Consider the following 18,966-nt stretch of genomic DNA (forward strand, 5'->3'; position numbering starts at 1 on the left):
TGGGTACAGTTTACAAAGATGTGAAATATTAATCATATTTTATTGCTAATTTTGTGGTTAATCATTCTAATCAGCCACGCGAGTTGCATATTTAATGATAAGTTTCTTTTCAAAGTGTCTCAATTTTGTTCTAAAGTAAAATTTTATACAAAAAAGCAGATCTAGGGGGCGATTCTCCGAGCCCTGCGCTGGGCCGGAGAATCGCCGCAATCGCGCCACGACGCCCAATTTCTCCGAGGTGCGGAGAATCGGCGCCATTTGTGCCGGCGCCTTTGACGCAGCGCTGGCAGCGGGCTGCTGGAATTGGCAGGGCCGCCGATTCTAGGCCCGGATGGGCTGAGCGACCGCGTCGATACGACAGAGTCCCGCCGGCCCCGTTCACCCCGGTCGCTGCCGGCGGGAACTCTGTACCAACGGTCAGGGGGGCAGCCTGTGGGCGGGGAGGGGGGCTCTTTCACCGAGGGGGGGCCTCCGATGGGGTCTGGCCCGCGATTGGGGCCCACCAATTGGCGGGCTGGCCTCTCCCCCCCCCCCCCCCCCCCGGCCTACTTTCTGGCGCGGCCGGCCCCTGAACACCGACGCCTTGTTGCGTCGGGGCCGGCACGTTAAAGAAGTCCCCCTCGTATGCGCAGGTTAGCGCGGTCCAAAAAGGAGGCTGGAGCGGCGTGAACTGCTCCAGCGCCGTGCCGTCGGTCGTCCCTGGGCCCGGTTCGCGCTTTCATGAAACGCGACGCCGTTCACGACAGCGCAAACACTTGCACTCCATATTGGAGAATCGCCCCCATAGTTATTTCAAATGCCACTGGAGGTAAGATGGGTGCAGGGAATTTAGTTTAGTTTGTTGCTAAGATACTGTGGTGTTTGCCCCTTTTAATGGGTGATCTTCCGAGAGGGTCATGTGATCTCGATAACCAATCAGAGACCAGGGTGGGGGATCACCCTAGCAAGGGTGGGTTTCTGTATCAGTTTGATTAATCTGTGTCAGTTTAGTGCAATCCTTTGCATTTAATTTATATGTAAATAAAAATCAGATGTTATTTACCTAACTGGTGAAAAGGAAATATCACAGATACAATGTGATATTGTTCATAAACAAAGATAATTTTAAGGGGATTTTTATTGGTAAACATGAGAAATAGGGGATAGTTTTAAATGTGTTTAATTTGATATTTCTGTACCTGAAAGGGTAAAGCCCATAGTTAGATTCATGTTGGACAAAGGTGTTTGTATGTGTGGGGGTTCAATTCCAACTGTGATTCTACTGTTCTTGGAGAGGGCCACGACACGAAGAGTAAATAAACCAGCAGTGCTTGCTTAGCAACTGGGATGGTAAGGTAGAGAAGCTTTTAAATTTTAATAATAAATAATAATCGCTTATTGTCATAATTTAGCTTCAATGAAGTTACTGTGAAAAAACCCTAGTCACCACATTCCGGCGCCTGTTCGGGGAGGCTGGTTAGCTGAAGTTGACTGCAGTCGGAGATGGTTAGTGAGAGAGACGGCAGCTCTCACAACTGGACTGGAAGCAGTTGGTTTTAAAAGACTAAAGAGGGAACTTCTCTTTCAGCCTTGCTCAAAGAAAAGCCATACCATAGAATAATGGTTAAGAAACCAGATGCCCGAAACCAAAAGTCCAGCCAGTTTAGGAAACTACAGAAATGAGGAGAAGTTTTCCGGAAGTCTGGAGTTAACGGAACAGAGGAAACTGGGAACGGGAATAGATTACTGTTCAGTAAAGTCAGAGTTGAAAAGGTATCGGACCAAAAGAGGCCAGAAAGATGTCTGCAGCAGTGCTAAGATTTGTCAGAGATTACGACAGTTCGGGAGACATTATTTCAAAGATGTGCAGGTTGGGTGGATTGGCCATGAAAAATTGCCCTTAGTGTCCAAAATTATATGATTAACCTAGGACAAAAGTTCGGCACAACATCGTGGGCCTGTTCTGTGCTGTATTTCTCTATCTATCTATCTATTTGAAATAATTGTGGGAAAAGGTGGCTGGATCTCAGGGTTTTGTGTAAAAGCCTTTAAGATAAAAGAAATCCTAATGGGAGTGGTGTAAATCCTGGACTGGACTTGCTGTTAAAAGTGGGCTGGGTGATTTGTTTAAAAGTGTAATTTGGAAAACCTGGTCTGGATTTTGGAATGCAAACTGGCATTGGGAGAGCATTATTATGAGAAAGGATTTTAAGCTGTGTTTTTGGGAGTGGAGTTTGGAAATTCTTGTGTGACAATTGTCTGGGGGATTCTGAGGAGAAATCCACAGACATTAACTTTGGTTCAGAGCAGAGTGTGTGTATTTGACCACAGCTGATCTGTATGCTTAAAATTGACTTTATATTAATGAGACCATTGTAGCTTTAAAATCTGTGTGTATTTGTTAAGCTAAGGGGGGGAACATAGGGGTATTGTCATTTGAGAGTACCTTTAAGAAATGGATGTTTAAGCAATGTACCTTGAAGAAATGGAGAAGTGATGTCAGAGGGTGGGGGGAGCTGAGCTCACCTCTGTTTTTGGTTTCAGTTTTGAGGAAAAGAGCTTGGGTGTGTCTGTGTTTGCAGTGAGCTGGATCTGCTGTGATCTCTGCCAGGAAAGACTATCTCTGAATCATTTGGGTGATTTAAACTCATAATAGTAATGTCTTTAACCTGATGTGTTTCTGTTTAAAGGTGTTAAGTCTCTTGGATGTTTAAAGGAACAACTGAAGGATTATTTAGTGATGTAATATTTTTGGGGCTATCTTTGAAGTAAGGGGTGTTGAGTGATCCAATGTTTATTTAAAAGTTTAAGTTGAATTCATGGAATAAACATTGTTTTCTGTTTAAAAACCCACGTGTCCATAATTGTAATACCACACCTGGAGAATAAGCCGTGTGCTTCAAAAGCAACAATCCATTAAAGGTGGGGGTTGGCTGAACTCCATGATACATTTTGGGGTTCTGAAAACACCGCTCCCATAACAGTATTACATTATAATCCAACTTTACATGTTTAATTAAAGTTTTTTTCTTGTTGTTAAAACTAATTGGCCGAATAGTCCATTCTGGGATCTTCCTGTGCAGTTATAACTTCAACTGGAATTGGAACAATATTCCCTCAGAGTGTTGTTTCTGTGTTGGTCGGGGGGGGGGGGGGGGGGGGGGGTAGAGGGGGGAGAGCAAGTTCCATGACTGAATGAATGTGAGTTATTTCATCATGAAAACGTGCGTGCAAGTAAGTATGGGAAGGATACCAATTCATTAACCACCCTGAATATCTTGGTAGTACTTCTTGTCTGGCTCGGGTCTAAAAGCCTCACCAACTTTCCTCTTCCATCTTTAAAAATAATCCCTTTCAGAAATAATAATTTAATTCCCTTCTCGCGTTACCTCAAATACGATTTGGACAGGACCGAGGTCGTTCTCGAGATGGTGTGATTAAAGTGCGAAGCCAGTGATAGAAAAGTAAATTCTTGTGATTAGCAGACGATATATACATCAACATTACACCACCAGCTATTTATGAAATGCACAGCTAGTAGGCTTTTTAATTTCTATTGAATGCACATATGACACTGTGTACATTGATTGCTTTCATTGGAATGCAGCCAAATCATGTTGGCCTCTATGCATTGGGAAAAAAGGAGCAACTTTGTTCAAGTCCCTGCGGAAGGAGTGATTGACAGGCTGAGTAGAGGGTAGTCCTGCTGAATTCTTCTTCCAATGTTGTATCAGATAGCTTGTTTCAACTTGTTTTTACAACCTCTGTGCGCTCACAGTTAGAAATCAACTCTTCGGAACTTTTATTAATTTCTGGTAAGACAGAAATCCTGCACTTCTTAATAGAAGATCACAAACAAAAATAAAATCACCAACCGCAATCTTCGATAATCAGTGCTGAGCCCTTCCATGTCTATCATTCGATACAAAGCGTAACTGATGTGGCCGTGAAGATGCCTACATCTCAGATTGAAGAGTCTCGATCTGTGTTTAGCTGATGAATGTAGTATCCGAGCAGTCTAGGATGGATTGTGTGGGAGATGGAGAAATGCCTCACTATTGCAATGTGCTCTTCTGATCCTGGGACTGAGACATTTATTGGCCCAAGGCATAACACCTATGTGGAAATGTGTGGTGTGAACTCTCCTTGCCTAAAATGAACAGTGTTCCTATTCAGCAATAAGATTTGATTTGATTTAGATTTATTGTCACGTGTACCAAGGTACGGTAAAAAGTATTCTGCGTACAGTCCAGGCAGATCGTTCCATACATGAAAACGTAGAACAAACGATAAATACACAATGTAAATACGTAAACATAGACATCAGGTGAAGTATACAGAGTGTAGTGCTATACAGTAGAGAAGATGCGTCGAAAGATCAGTTCAGTCCATAAGAGGGTCATTCAGGAGTCTGGTAACAGCGGGGAAGAAGCTATTTTTGTATCTATTGGTGCGGGTGTTCTCAAAGTATTGTGGGCGCGATTCTCCCAGATGAAGAGAAATCGTAAGGCTGGCGTCAAATCCGGGAGGGTTTGACGCCAGCCCCCCTTCCCCGACCGGGAACCGATTCTGGTCCCCGGTCGGGGCTAGCATGCCGCCGCCGTAAACTCCGGCATCGCGGGCTTAACGAATTTCGTTAAGCCCGCTTGCCAGAGTTTGCGCCGGCTGACGCGTCATATGACATCAGCCGCGCATGCGCGGATTGGAAGACTCCAACCCGCGCATGCGCGGATGATGTCATCGCGCATTTGCGCGAAACCCGCGCATGCGCGGGCCGGGATGCCCCTCAGCCGCCCCGCGAAGTGATACAGCGGGGCGGCGGAGGGACAAAGAGTGCGCAGGCATCGGACCCGCTGCCCGCGATCGGTGGGCACCGATCGTGGGCCCATGGCACCCTTGGCACGGCCGTGGTACTGCCGTGCCAATCGGTGCCATGGTTTTAAAAATCGGCACTTTACGGCCGTTTTTACGAACGGCCAGACCAGGTGTGTTTGCCGTTCGTAAAAACAGCCGTAAAGGGCTGGGAACTCGGCCCATCGGACAGCTGAGAATCGCTGCTGGCCGTAAAAAAACGGCGGCAGCGATTCGTATCGGGAGTCGGGCGTGGGGGGGGGGGGGGGAGAATAGCGGGAGGGCGTCGGACGAGCGTGGCCGTAAAATTTTACGAGCCACGCTATTCTCCGCACCGTCGTGAGTGCGGAGAATTGCGCCCTGTATCTTCTGCCCGATGGAAGAGGTAGGTAGAGAGAATAACCCGGGTGGGAGGGGTTTTGATTGTGCTGTCTGTTTTCCCAAGGCAGCGGGAGGTGTCGACCGAGTCACTGGATGAGAGGCGGGTTCACGTGACGGACTGGGCTGTGTTCACGACTCCCTGTAGTTCCTTACAGTCTTGGGCCGTGTAGTTGCCATACCAAGCTGTGATGTGGCCAGATAGGATGCTTTCTGTGGTGCATCTGTCACCTTCATGAGCAAAACATTAAAGTTGCAAAAACCAGTGATTGATTTGTCAACTTTACTTGCGCCCAGATTTAAAGGAAAGATTTGTCAAGAACACATGCTGAAAGGAGGCTTGAATACCTCGCTGTTTCATTTGGAAACTAAGGTGCCACTGACCAAGCTGCCCCATTTTGAGATAGTTTTTACATAAAAGTTGAACATTAGGGCCGGGGTTCTCCCTTCTCGGGACTAAGTCCCCACGCCAGCGGGAAAACCGGTGCCAACAGCCCCCGAAAGTAAGGATGGCATGAGTTCGCGCATGTGCAGAACGGTCGGCATGATCTCGCGCATGCGCGGACCGGCCAGCGTATTTCCGTGCATGCGCAGACCTGCCGGCGTATTTCCGCGCATGCGCGGGGGTTCTCTTCTCTGCGCCGGCCCCTGGGCAACATGGCGGAGCCCGATAGGAGCCCGGCACGGAAAGAAGAAGTGCCCCCACAGAACAAGCCCGCCCACAGATCGGTGGGCCCCAATTACGGGCCAGGCCACTGTGAGGACACCCCCTGGGGTCAGAACATCCCAAAGCCCCCCGAGGACTGCCCCCTGCATACTTGCGTGCCAGGTTCCGCCGTGCGCGAGGTTAGTAATCCACATCAGCGGGACTGGCCAAAACTGGGCAGCTGCTCGGCCCAGCGGGGCCCAGAGAATCCCCGGGGGGGGGGCTGCTGTTAACAACCCCCGACCAGCGTGGCGGGAATCCCGCCGCCGCCCGAAAAATGGCACCGGAGAACAGGGAAGCCGGCACGGGGCGGCGGGGTGGTATTCGCGTCTCCCCCGGGGATTCTCCGACCCATAGTTTGGCCCACCCTCTGTTTTGAGCTCCTGTGCATCACAGGACAATTCCAATCAGGCCAGAACCTCCCAAAGGGCAATCCCTGAGGCCATTCCGCTGCGGGCCCAAACGCTGGGGAGCCACCGCTGACCTGCGGCGTGCCTCCCCCATGGACAGAGGGGAGAGCTGGCCACATTGCCAAATGTGTGGCCGGAGGATACGCGATGGCAGAGCCGGCAAGCCCAGCGCAGACAATACCACGCAAGGCAGCCGCCAAGATCACCGGGGCTGTGAAAGGTCTTCCAACCCCTGGATGAGGAGGTCGGCCTGATGCAGTGGAACTGCGTCACAGCCCTGAAGGTAGCGCCGATTTGGATCACGGTACGCGTCACAGCCTGCGAGAAGCGCTCAGGCGATTTTCCTAAATCGGCGCAAAGAGGAGCAAATGTGTGTTCTGTGCCAGAACGGTGACTTACTTGGGATATAGGGTGGACAAGGATAGTCTATCCCCAGTGAAGGACAACGTTTTGACCATTATAAAGGGGCCCGACCCCGAAGAACACGACTGAACTCCGGTCGTTCCGAGGCCAGGTCAGTTATTATGGAAAGCTCATCAACAACCTGGCCACCTTATTGGCTCCACTCTGCAGACTGCTGAAGAAGGACCAGACATGGTTCTGGGATGCAACGCAAGACGAAGCATTCCTCGGGGTGAAAGAGGGTCTGTCGTCCACACAGCTCATCGCTCACTATGAACAAGCTTGGCCACTAACCCCCACCTTCCCCCAAACCGCCTACAAGCCCGCTGGCAGAGGAATGGAAACTTCAGCCCATGAGAACAAACCTGCAGAAAGGAATCACAGGCTGCTCAGCTTTTCACTGTTTGAAAATTCAGCCTGTTTTGACTTACCAAATAGATTCTCCTCTTGTTCAGTTCCATTCTGGAAATAACGTCACATTGCAAAGTAAAAATCTGGGACACAGATTTTCACTTGCGCTAAAGTTGCCAACTTGTGCTTTTGGTGCCAGGGTCTGATGTGGTTTTTGTGAATCCCATGCGACCGTTTAGGCTCGCTAGTTGATACTTGTTCACGATGGGGAGTGCCATTAAAACTACCTGTTTCATCATTCCCTCATCTTATTGTTGTCGATCTGCCTATCCATTGGTTTGTAACTCTTCAAACCCGCGGCTTATTCAAAATTATAAGTGACCAGTTGACTCATTGAGCAAGTCTATCACCTCAAGCCACATCTTGGGTGGATTGATTGGGCGAATAGTAATAAAATGCCCCTCGGTGCCTGATTGAACAAAATGTGCCACCGAGACACGTAAGGAGATGTTAGGGCAAGATGATCAAAAGCTTGGTTAAAGAGATAGATTTTGGGGAGTGTCAGAAAAGAGGAATGTGAGGTAGAGTGGTGGAGAGATAGAGAGAGAATTCCCGTGCTTTGGGCCTTGGCAATGGAATGGGCAACGGTGGGGCAATTGAAACCGGGGATGCCCGTGAAGCCACAGTAAGAGGAGCGCAGATGTTTCCGAGAGTCATGGGCAGGAGGAGATTAGAGCCATAGGTGATTTACAGTGCAGAAGGAGGCCACTTGGCCTATCAAGTCTGGTGGACCTGGAAAGAGCACCCCACTTAAGCGCGCACCTCCGCCCCATGCCCACAACCCAACAACCCCACCCATCCCCTTTGGACGTTAAGGGCAATTTAGCTTGGCCAATCCACCTAACCTGCACATCTTTGGACTGCAGTAGGAAACCAGAGGAAACCCATGCAGACACGGGGAGAACGTGCAGACTCCGCACAGAGAGACCCAGCGGGGAATCGAACCTGGGTCTCTGGCGCTGTGAAGCCTCAGTGCTAACCACTGTGCTACCGTGCTGCCAAGACCCAGATGCATCCAAAGTAGGCAGGGGAAATGGATTTACAGGTAGCCAACCATTCCAAATTGTCCATTTACTAGTGGGATGGGATTTGTCTTCAGTCTATATTGATTATGTAGAGGGACACAGGATTGGAGATGTCACTGGACTAGGAATCCAAAGGCCCAGACTGATGGAGGCAGGGGTTCAAATCCCACCACCGCAACTGAATTGAATTCCACTAATAAATCTGGGATATAAAGCTCGTCTGAGTATTGGTGACCATGAAAAAATCATCAATTGTCATAAAAACCCATCTGGTTCATTAATGTCCTTTCGGGAAGGAAATCTGCTGTCCTTACCCGGTCTGGTCTCCATGTGACCCACAGCGGTCTGGCTGACTCCTAACTGCCCTCTGAAGTGGCTTGGCAAGGGGCAAGTCGGGATGGACCTTCCCGGTGATTCCCACATCCCATCAAACAATAAATCAAAAAGAAAATTTGGGGTCGCGATCGAATGGCCTCGTCGAGCCCGACTCGGTGACGTCACGAGGCCGTTGGTCTCTCGCGAGATTTGTGACACTCGGAATGCCTCGCGAGACCCAACTAGATCTTGAGAGACATCGCTCTCGCTGTCGTAATCCAGATTTACATATTTAAGTGAGCCATTAGGTGCATTTGAATATTTCTACGCTGGATTCGGCCAAGGCCTAAGAACTAATGCCTGCACCTGGGTTCTGGGCATGGTGGGACCCCGGCACTCCACGCTGGCACCTGGATACCTTGGCATTGCCAGCCTGGCAACTTTGCACTCAGACAGCCTGGTAGTGCCACACTCGCACTGCCAAGGTGTCTGGGAGCACTGCTAGGCTGACAGGGCCAGGGTACCAGGCTGGCAGTGCCAAAGTGCCTGGGAGTCAGGTTGCCCGTGCCAGGGATCGGGCCCAGGGATGCACTACCATTAAGATGTGGTGTGAGGGGTCTCGAGGCCTCTCTAAGAGAGAAGTTGGAGTAGCGGGGTGGGGGGGGGGGGGGGGGGGGGGGGGGGCGTGATGGGCAGCATTTAAAAATCCGAAACATGACTCTCTCTGGGGAGATTAGGGTCGGTGGCCAAAAGCCTGACCAAAGAGATAAATGATCAGGAGGCCATGAGAACGAATGGCCTCTGACCCTATTGTGAAACATTGCAGGCTCACACCAATCAACCACCGTAAAAATGTTCAGGAGAAACATTTATTAGTTTGACATATTAAAGATTTAATGTGCCAGAGGCAAGATTGCTGGTTTGGCTCAAAGAGGACTTCGACGTCACACGGCAAGAAACAATTTTACAAAATTTAGTCATACAAAATATAGCCAGCAGGGGGCTCTGCATCTGCATGGCATTGTCATAATGAAATACTAAGCATATAAAAGTATGTTTTTTGCCCAAATATCTCATTAAGAAAAAAATACAATGCTGCTATTGCAACATATTAATTAACTGATTTAGAGCTTTTGCAAACATTTACATCAGAAACATTTATTTTGTATCAGTGCAATTATATTTTCTTGGGGAAAGTGTGTACATCTCAGATGAAATGTTGACATGTCCTGAGAAACTCCTTTCTCAGTCATTAAAGGGGTTTCAAACCAACACGTTTAACATTTGCGTGCTGGTATACGGTAGTCATTTCAAAGTCAAAGTTGATCATTTTTGTGAGGCCAGGAACTGTTTTTTTTCCCCAAACATAAGCACATGGAACCTTTACTGCAGAAAAACATGCCCAAACTCTCCACAGGAACGTGGTCAATGTGAAACATGACTCTCTCGGAGGAGATTATGGTAGGTGACCAAAAGCTTGGTCAAAGAGGTAAATGCCTTAAAGGAGGAAAGGGAGATATAGAGGTGGACAGGTTCAGGAGGAGAACGCCAGAGCTCTGGCAGCCAATGGTGTGCAAGAGGCAACATTTCGAGATATTTTAAAACGATGTAGGGCTGGAGGAGGAGGGGAAGAGGCCGTGGGGGAAATTGAAAAGAAGGCGGATATTTTCAAAATCGCGGTGAGGTTTAACCAGGGGCCCACGTGGGTCAGTGAGCTCGGGGGGTGAGGGTGTCAGCTAGCACATGGATGGCAGAGACTTTGGTGACCTCAGTATTATGGAGGGTAGAATGGAGGAGGCTGGCCAGGAGTGCTTTGGAATAGTCACGACTTGAGGTCACAAAGGCAATGGGGTGAGGGCTCCAGATGCAGCTGAGTTGAATTATCACCAAGTATACCACACCAGCTGTGTAACTGCACTGTTACTAAATTATTTTAGCATGCTGTTTTAAAAAACCATCATGGAGAGCAAGGATCAAGCGTCTGAAATAAAGGTAAATTAAACTGATCTGCTTATAAGAACGAGGAGCAGGAGTCGGCAATTCAGCTCCTCGAGGCCACTCCGCCATTCAATGTGATCTCATCTAGGCCCCAACTCCACCTTCCCACCCGTTCTCTCTAACCCTTCAACCCATTACTGATTAAAAATCTGCCCATCTCCTCCTTAAATTTACTCAATGTCCCGGCAGCCACTGCACTCTGTGGCAGTGAATTCCACAGATAGAATTAGGTATAGAATTTACGGTGCAGAAGGAGGCCATTTGGCCCATCAAGTCTGGTGGACCTGGAAAGAGCACCCCACTTAAGCGCGCACCTCCGCCCCATACCCACAACCCAACAACCCCACCCATCCCCTTTGGACGCTAAGGGCAATTTAGCTTGGCCAATCCACCTAACCTGCACATCTTTGGACTGCGGTAGGAAACCAGAGGAAACCCACGCAGACACGGGGAGAACGTGCAGACTCCACCCAGACAGCCATCCAAGCCAGGAATCAAACCTGGGACCCTGGCGCTGTGAAGTGCTAACCACTGTGCTACCATGCCGCCCTTTGAGAGAAAACTCATCTCGGTTTTAAATCCAGTATTGACCACTAGGTGGAGTTAGTGCGCATCCTGCTACATTATAATTTTATTATTTACATCCATGGGATGTAGGTGTCGCTGCCAAGGCTTGATTTTTATTGCCAATCCCAATTGCCCTTGAATTGAACATGTCAGGGGGCAGTTTAAGAGTCAACCATACAGGGCGGAATGGTGGTGCAGTGATTAGCACTGTTGCCTCACGGCACCAAGGTCCCAGGTTGGATCCTGACCCTGGATTACTGTCCGTGTGGAGTTTGCACATTCTCCCCGTGTTTGAAGGTATGGATGTGGTTGATCTATATGTCTGTAGTTCACTCAGGCCTGTGGCATCAATGCCCTTTCCAAACACCATTATATAGTTACCCAGTGGCTGTGAAATTGTTGTGTTTAATAGTTATCAGAGCATTTCAGTTATTTACAAGTATAGAATTCACAGCTCCTACTTGGAATCACAAGTTCACGATGGGTCTCAATTTCTGTCTTAGGGTTCCCATTGTTTACGAGACAATGCCAGTGTTTATGGTTTTCTACCATTTCAATTATGTCTCTTTTTTTCCTCCTTTTCACTCACCAATCATCTGTTTTTCCATTCTGATTCAAGCTTTTAGGTCTTGTGGTTTGCACGTTTACTGCCGCTTCTTTTCTGGGCCTACTTTTTTATTCCTCAGGGAGCATCAGAATATCTTCCAGCAGAGATAGAGCCCATTGGGTCCCATCCATCTCTGTCCAATGTGTCCCACGCCACCCTTCTCTTTTCACCCATAACCGCAAAAACGATTCTTCTTCCGCTCCGCATCCAATTGTTCGTTGAAAGTTACGAGAGATTCTCATTGGCTTTTCCTTCTCTTTGCTTTTAATATTTTCTCCTTTTTCTCCCTGCTCTCCATTGCAAAGGGAGGTGGGAGTGCTGCCAAGTTCCGACCGCCCACTGAGTGGTTTTGGACAGAACACTCCTGGGACGCGGCCCTCCAGTGAGAATTTTATACTTGCACCAGCTTTTTCCCTCACATTTAGGTAAGGAAGGAACATCTATCTAATGAAGGGAAGGAGACAGGGGGAAATAGAGAGCTAGGCGGTCACAAATACCTCAGCCAAACACCAACATGCAATACTACATTAAAAAAGCTTTTTTTCTGCTTATGAATTGGAACTGCTCATCATAGCAGTCATAGAATCAAAGAATCCCTCCAGTACAGAAGGAGGTCATTTCGCCCATCGAGGCTGCACTGACCCTCTCTCTCTTCTGCAAAAAATGTCTTCTGCCCAGTGTTTCGGAGGCTGCAGAGAAGTCTTGAGATCCTGATGAATCTACAGTGAAAACTATTACAGACATAGCAAGAACACTTAATCGAAGGCCGAGGCTAAAAAGACTCTTAACAGGAATATGTCCATCTCAAATGGAGACTTTTATCCTTTTACTTTTCGTATTATTCTTTTTTACACCTCTCTTTCCCCTCTGTGTTTGTCTGTCTTGTGTGTGTAGAGGATGGGGGCAAGGTAAAGAGTGGGGGGGGGGGGGATTAGGAATTAGATAATAGTTAGTCAGTTCTTTTTGTTGCCTATTTAATTATAGTTATTGTTATTAATAACAGTGTTTAAATTTACAAACCTGGTGACTGTAATTACTGGATGGCTAAGGGCCAAAGAGTTTGGGTATTTTCTAAATATTAGTAGTTAATTCAACTGTGTTGCGACTCCAGGTCAGCTGCAGCTGGAATTGACCACGTACTAGCCCAGGCTGTTATAACGCAGCCCACCAGGATAACTACACCCCAATATGTCTGGCCGCTTCTAAATCCCTGATTTTAATTTCTCTGGCACTAGCACACGTCCCTTCAGCTTGGCCTTTGGGCTGGAATTGCCAACCTAAATCTCTCTAATTCTCTATTTCTCGCTGTCCTCTTTTCAGACACTACTTTAAAAGCTGCTTCTTTGATCAAGCTGTTGGTCACCCGTCCCAATATCACCCGCTTGGCTTGCTGTAGAATCGGCGAATTGTTACGGTGCAGGAGGAGGCCAATCGGCCCATCGTGTCTGCACCGGGAATGAGCATCATGCCTCCGAGCCATTCCGCTGCCTTTTCCCCGTACCTCTGCAGATTGGATGATTACTTGAACACCACACTTCTAGTTAGTGTGTTCCAGACCCCGAACCACTCGCGGTGTGAAAAAACTTTTCTACACATTGCATTTGCTCCTTTTCAAATCACTTTAAATCTGTGCCCTCTCGTTCTTGATGCTTTTCCGAGCGGGAGCAGTTTCTCCCCGTCTTTGTCTGACTTTGTTCCTGTGACACCTCTTGAAAGGTCCGATTGCATGAACGGTAGTTTATAAATTGTAGTTGTTATGCAAACGTATCAACAACGAGGGGGAAGGAAAGATACTTTGGTCCCTACAACCTTATGCAACACAATATATTCAGTTGAAAACATCAGCGCTCTAATGGATATTTAAGTTCATCAAAAGTGGAAAAGCTTGTAACAGTTCCCGATCAGTAGTTGTACTATTTGACGTGTGCAACGTTTTACCAAGATGGTTGTCTGGGATAGTGTCAAACACCGGCAGCACGTTTTTCTCTTCACTCGGAATAATTTGGGATAAACACAAGAGAAGGGACTGACTCGAGTCTGCTGGGACAACAGCAAATGTTGGATTCCTTTGTTTCCTGTACTCATTTACGGTCAACTTGTTGTACTCCAGGGCAATATAGATGTTCTGGAAACTTTCCTGTGGATCGGACTCATTGTGCCAGGAGGTGAAGTCCTGTAGTGATTGCGTGGTGCTGCTGTTAGCTTCATTTAAGCTGCTGGTTCTCGTCTTTGGGCAGTGCCCATTTTTTCTCTCTTGTATCCAGTAATAATTAGTTCCACTGATGTTGGCTTTGACCAGGCCACCGCAAGGGACAACTTGGATCGGAGTCTTTGAACTCGGCTCTTCTTGAAACTCTTTCACATCCTTTTAAAACAGAAATAGGATAAGTTAGAACGGTTGCTGTTCTCTAAGGTATCTGCCCACATTTATCCAAGCGAGAATGTTGGCCACTCCCTGCTTAACTATATTTGTAAGAGCATCATTAGTACAAGGACAGCAACAGTTCAAGAAGACAATCAGATCGAGCTGTTCAGTGGAATTAGGGGTGGGCAATAAATGTGGTTGTACCCACATCTTGTAATAATGTCTCCTGATGCTAATATCATCTCCTCAACTTAGTAGACTGAAGACAATAGTGAGCACAATAGTAGATGATTTTAAATTGGGTCAACAGTCGCTACCTCAGATGCCATCGGCAAAAATCTGCACTTGTTCAGTACCATTTCCATAGCAACACTGCCTAAACACAATTTCAACCATAGAAGTACAGAAGATAACCATTTTGGCCCATCATATCTATGCTGGTTCTTTGCTCCAGCCCCATTGTGAAGGTTATACCTGAAGCTCCAAACAGGAAGACAATTAAGAAGATGATTTAAGAGGGCAGCAGGGTGGCACAGTGGGTTAGCCCTGCTGCCTCACGGCGCCGAGGTTCCAGGTTCGATCCCGGCTCTGGGTCACTGTCCGTGTGGAGTTTGCACATTCTCCCCGTGTTTGTGTGGGTTTCGCCCCCACAACCCAAAAATGTGCAGGGTAGGTGGATTGGCCATGCTAAATTGCCCCTTAATTGGAAAAAATGAATTGGGTACTCTAAATTAAAAAAAAAGATGATTTAATCTTGCATGCAGTAAATTGCCTGAGCTACACCATCATGGTTTGTCTGGATTTTTATAACTTTTTTTCGCGACTCTGGAGGGGTATTGTTCTTTTTGTGGCACTGTCTATGTGTAGAATCATCAAGGCTGCTATTCCTTTTGTGATTAAAAATTGCTTGTAACTTTCACGCATGAAGATTGATCAACTGGACAAGAATTACCTCCCATATTTGCTTTGGTATCCAGTGGGCAAGGGTGCTATTTGTAGGATCCGGAATGCTGGGCCAGAAATGTTTCTTAATCCTGCGGATTTGAGAGATAAATGGACATGAGAACGCTGCTTTAATTGGATGCCTCCAGAACTCTCTTACCGATGCTCGTTCTTTCAGAGTGCAAACATTCTTACAAGTTGAAACATGTCGCTGCCGCTTACCTGCGTCGCTGGTAGATGCAGCCAGCTATGGAAATCAGTGCCATGAGCAGAGAGAATAAAAAGATGACCGACACGAAGACTTCAATTTCGCCATCATCTGATAATGGGAAATGTAGCAGTTATTGATGCCAAAACACAAAGATAACAACTTTTCATATTGTAAAACCAGCAGATGCAAATGCACACATTGAGTACAAGTTACCCCGAACAAACACTGTCTTGTAAATTACGGGACACCTGAACGAAAAGTGAACGAGGGTGCGCTTCGTTCCTGCTTCCACACCATTTCCAGCTGTAGTGATGGTGCTGTGCAAGTGGACTTTGTGCATGAGTTGTGCATGAAGCCAAGCCTCAGTTAGATGGGCTTCACCAGACTGTGAAGCGTGAGGTGTGTGTGTGGGGGGGGGGGGGGGGGGGGGGAGAAATGTGTACCCGAGATTTGGTGATGTTCACGAGGCCTCGTGAGGACAGCAGAATACCGACCATAAACCCAAAACCTGTCTGAGATACTGGAAGAATCTCTGAGCTATTTTTGCCCCATTGTAGTCTATCCAGGGTTGACTACAAAGCAGTCTTTGTTTTCACACAACATTCATCCTTTGTTATCTGTGCAGCTCTTTCCCATAACCGGCATCAAATGTACTAATCTATCAAACAGGCAATTAAAGGACATATCCTGCAGCAATTAAATTCAACCCATCATTATTCACCAGTAAAGCTTTATTAATATGCTTTTATTCAGTAAAATACTGAAAGATAGCTGAAGAAATGTGCTGTGTTTTTTTATTGAAATCAACATGAGAAATAGGAGCCGGAGATACCCATTCGGCCCATCAACCCTATTCCATCATTCATTTTTGTTTTAAAGTTTTTTAAAAATAAATTTGGAGTGCCCAGTTCAATTTTTTCCAATTACGGGGCAATTTAGCGTGGCCAATCCAGCTACCCTGCACATCTTTGGGTTGTGGGGGTGACACTCACGCAGACACGGGGAGAATGTGCAAACTCCACGCGGACAGTGACCCAGAGTCGAGATCGAACCTGTGACCTCGGCGCCGTGAGGCAGTAGAGCTAACCACCACGCCACCGTGCTGCCCTCTATTCCATCATTACTGGCTGATCCGATTGAGGCCTTAAGTTCATTTTGCTGCCTGTCCTCCATGACCCTGGAGTCCCTGTTAATCTAAAATCTCAGCCTTGGATATATTCGATGACCCAGCCTCCATCCAAACGCTGCTCTGAGAGAACAAATTCTTCCTCATCCCCTTAGTTTGAAACTGTGCTCCCCTAGTTCTTGATTGCCCCACTGGAGGAAACATCCTCGCAGTGTCTACACTGTAATGCCCCCTCAGAACCTTAAATGATTCAAAACTTTCACCTCCCATTCTTCAAAACTCCAATGAGTATCCGTCCTACCTGCTAAACCTTCACTCATTAGACAAGTTCATCATCCCAGGAATCAGCCTTGTGAACCTTGGGCTGTCAACACAAGTATATCCCTCTTTAAATAAGGAGATCTAAAACTTGACACAATACTCCAGGGTAATATATTCATTTTAAAACTCGCAGAACAATGAAAGGTCTTGGCATTCTAGTTACAATTCTTACCAAGTGTCTTGGTAGCAATGGCTAGGTTGGAGCCAGTAGCGCTCCCTCCATCTGTGGAGACCACAATGTTCACATTGTACTCCGTGTTTGCTGACAGACCAGCAAGGATATAACTGTGTTCAGATCCATTTACGACAACAGCTGCAAAGGAGAGAAGGTCAACACATCTGTTGGAATCAAAGAAATTCGACAGGCAAACCACCAAATCAACGGTTAGAAAACCTGCAATCATAAGTCCAAGCCAGTTTTAAAACCAAAGAAAGTGACAATTGGGTAGTAGTCATTGGCAGAATAAACATATGATTGGAATTCTCTATCACAGAGCGGTACGGCAGCTCAGACATGGAGTTCAGTCAAGCCTGAGATCAATAGATTTTTGGCCATGAAAGGAATCAGGGGATATGGGGCTGGTACAGGAAGGTGCAGCTGAGGCAAGGATCAGGTCCCCAGTTCCAACTGAACCATAAGACATAGGAGCAGAATTAGGCAATTCGGCCCATCGAATCTGCTTCGCCATTCAATCATGGCTGATATGTTTCTCATCCCCATTCTCCTGCCTTCTCCCCAAAACCCCTGACCCCCTCATTAATCAAGAACCCATTGTCTTAAAGACACTCCACAACTGGGCCTCCACAGCCTTCTGTGGCGATGAGTTCCACAGATTCACCACCCTCTGGCTGAGGAAATTCCTCCTCATCTCAGTTTGAAAGGATCGTCCCTTCAGTCTGAGGCTGTGCCCTCGGGTTCTAGTTTTTCCGAATGGAACCAAACGGCTCCTGTCGTATACAATTTTAATTCAGCTGGTATCTGAACATAAGTCATGTTTTTAAAAAAATGCTTCTGTTGTCAAGGAAATAACTAGGTATGAGCAACAGAAAAGAAACAGCCAACACACATTGACGCACATGAGGTCTTTAAGCTGGTGTTGCAAAGTTGTACCCATAATTTTCCAATAACTAAATACAGAGGGATTAACCCTTCAGAGGTCCATTAGCTAGGACCTTAACCTTTGATTTTCTAATCAGCAAGATTGCATTGACGATTTTAAAATGAGCAGGTCTGATAATTGTAAGAAAATGTCCTTTATATCTCTTTAATTGTCAGATGGCAGGAGCAGCCATCCTGTCTATAGTATTCTTTGGCCTCCTGATTAATTTTCCTGGGGTAAGATGGCAGGAGGCATTTGCACCATATTACTGGCACATTTCCTCATCCTACCAGATTCGACTCGACTTTCAGGCATAGGAGGTGGATTGGTTAGGTGGTTAGGCCATGTTAAATTGCCGTTAGTGTCCAAAAAAGATTAGGAGGGGTTATTGGGTTAAGGGGATAGGGTTGAAGAGAGGGCTAAGTGGGTTGGTGCAGACTCGATGGGCCGAACGGCCTCCTTCTGCACATATGTCCTATGGGAGGCCTGGGAACCTCCTTGTAAATGACAATGTCACGTCCCAACGGCCGACTAGTCAAGAAGGTCCATTTTTAACATTTATTTGACAAAAGTTCCTCTTGGGGGAGGAGGTGCAGAATTGAGCCCACCCCACAGACCATTCAGCCCATACATGCAGGGGCAATCTAAAATTATTCCCATTAACACACATTCTTAATATTTTCCTCTGCTTCAATCCGTGTTCCATTGAAATGTGCAACTCTCTCAATCTCAGCCATTCCTTATGGTAAATGATTGCCTGCAATGGAAATTAATTCCTCCTAACCCTTCTCCCCCATAGCTCAATAAACATTTTGATTATTGAGTCTCAAATAGAGCTGAGAATCCTCTCTGATCAGTCTCAAAATTCGTCGTTGTTAATATAAATTCTTACAGTCACTTTTTAGGACTGATCTTGATTACTGCTGAAAAGAGAGACATGCTATCGAAGCTTTTCAGCTCACACTCATCAGGACAAACACAAGAATGACAAATTTCAAACTATCACAACAATTTATATGGCCGAGGTGTTGCCATGGAGGAAGCGACGGAAAACTCTTGGTTCTCCACGCTCCCGGCTAAGTCATAAAAGTTGCAAGGATTGAACATGTTCCTTTTGCTACCAGAGAATGGCTCCCTGTGTCTGAACGTATGTCACTTCTGGCGAATGCAAATGAGCTACATACGAGCTCGACTGATGATCTTAAATTGGTTGTTAGTGTAGCTATTGGCGCACTCGGGATTGCTCAGCAAG

At 46.9% G+C, this 18,966-nt stretch overlaps 1 protein-coding gene across 1 annotated transcript in view; it reads right to left on the bottom strand.

Annotated features, from left to right (window-relative positions):
* Nucleotides 1-12,625: 12,625 nt before the first annotated feature.
* LOC119953776 (interleukin-6 receptor subunit beta-like) overlaps nt 12,626-18,966 on the bottom strand; it is a 56,579-nt gene continuing 50,238 nt past the window's right edge. The window contains exons 13-16 of the mRNA XM_038778392.1: nt 16,787-16,927; nt 15,179-15,275; nt 14,967-15,048; nt 12,626-14,014 (exon numbers count right to left, since the gene is read on the bottom strand). Of these exons, the coding sequence (XP_038634320.1) occupies nt 13,499-14,014; nt 14,967-15,048; nt 15,179-15,275; nt 16,787-16,927 (836 nt within the window). The 3' untranslated portion in view covers nt 12,626-13,498. The remainder of the gene's footprint in view (nt 14,015-14,966; nt 15,049-15,178; nt 15,276-16,786; nt 16,928-18,966) is intronic.

This window comes from Scyliorhinus canicula, chromosome 18 (assembly GCF_902713615.1).
Source record: "Scyliorhinus canicula chromosome 18, sScyCan1.1, whole genome shotgun sequence".
In the NCBI taxonomy this organism is placed as follows: domain Eukaryota; kingdom Metazoa; phylum Chordata; class Chondrichthyes; order Carcharhiniformes; family Scyliorhinidae; genus Scyliorhinus; species Scyliorhinus canicula.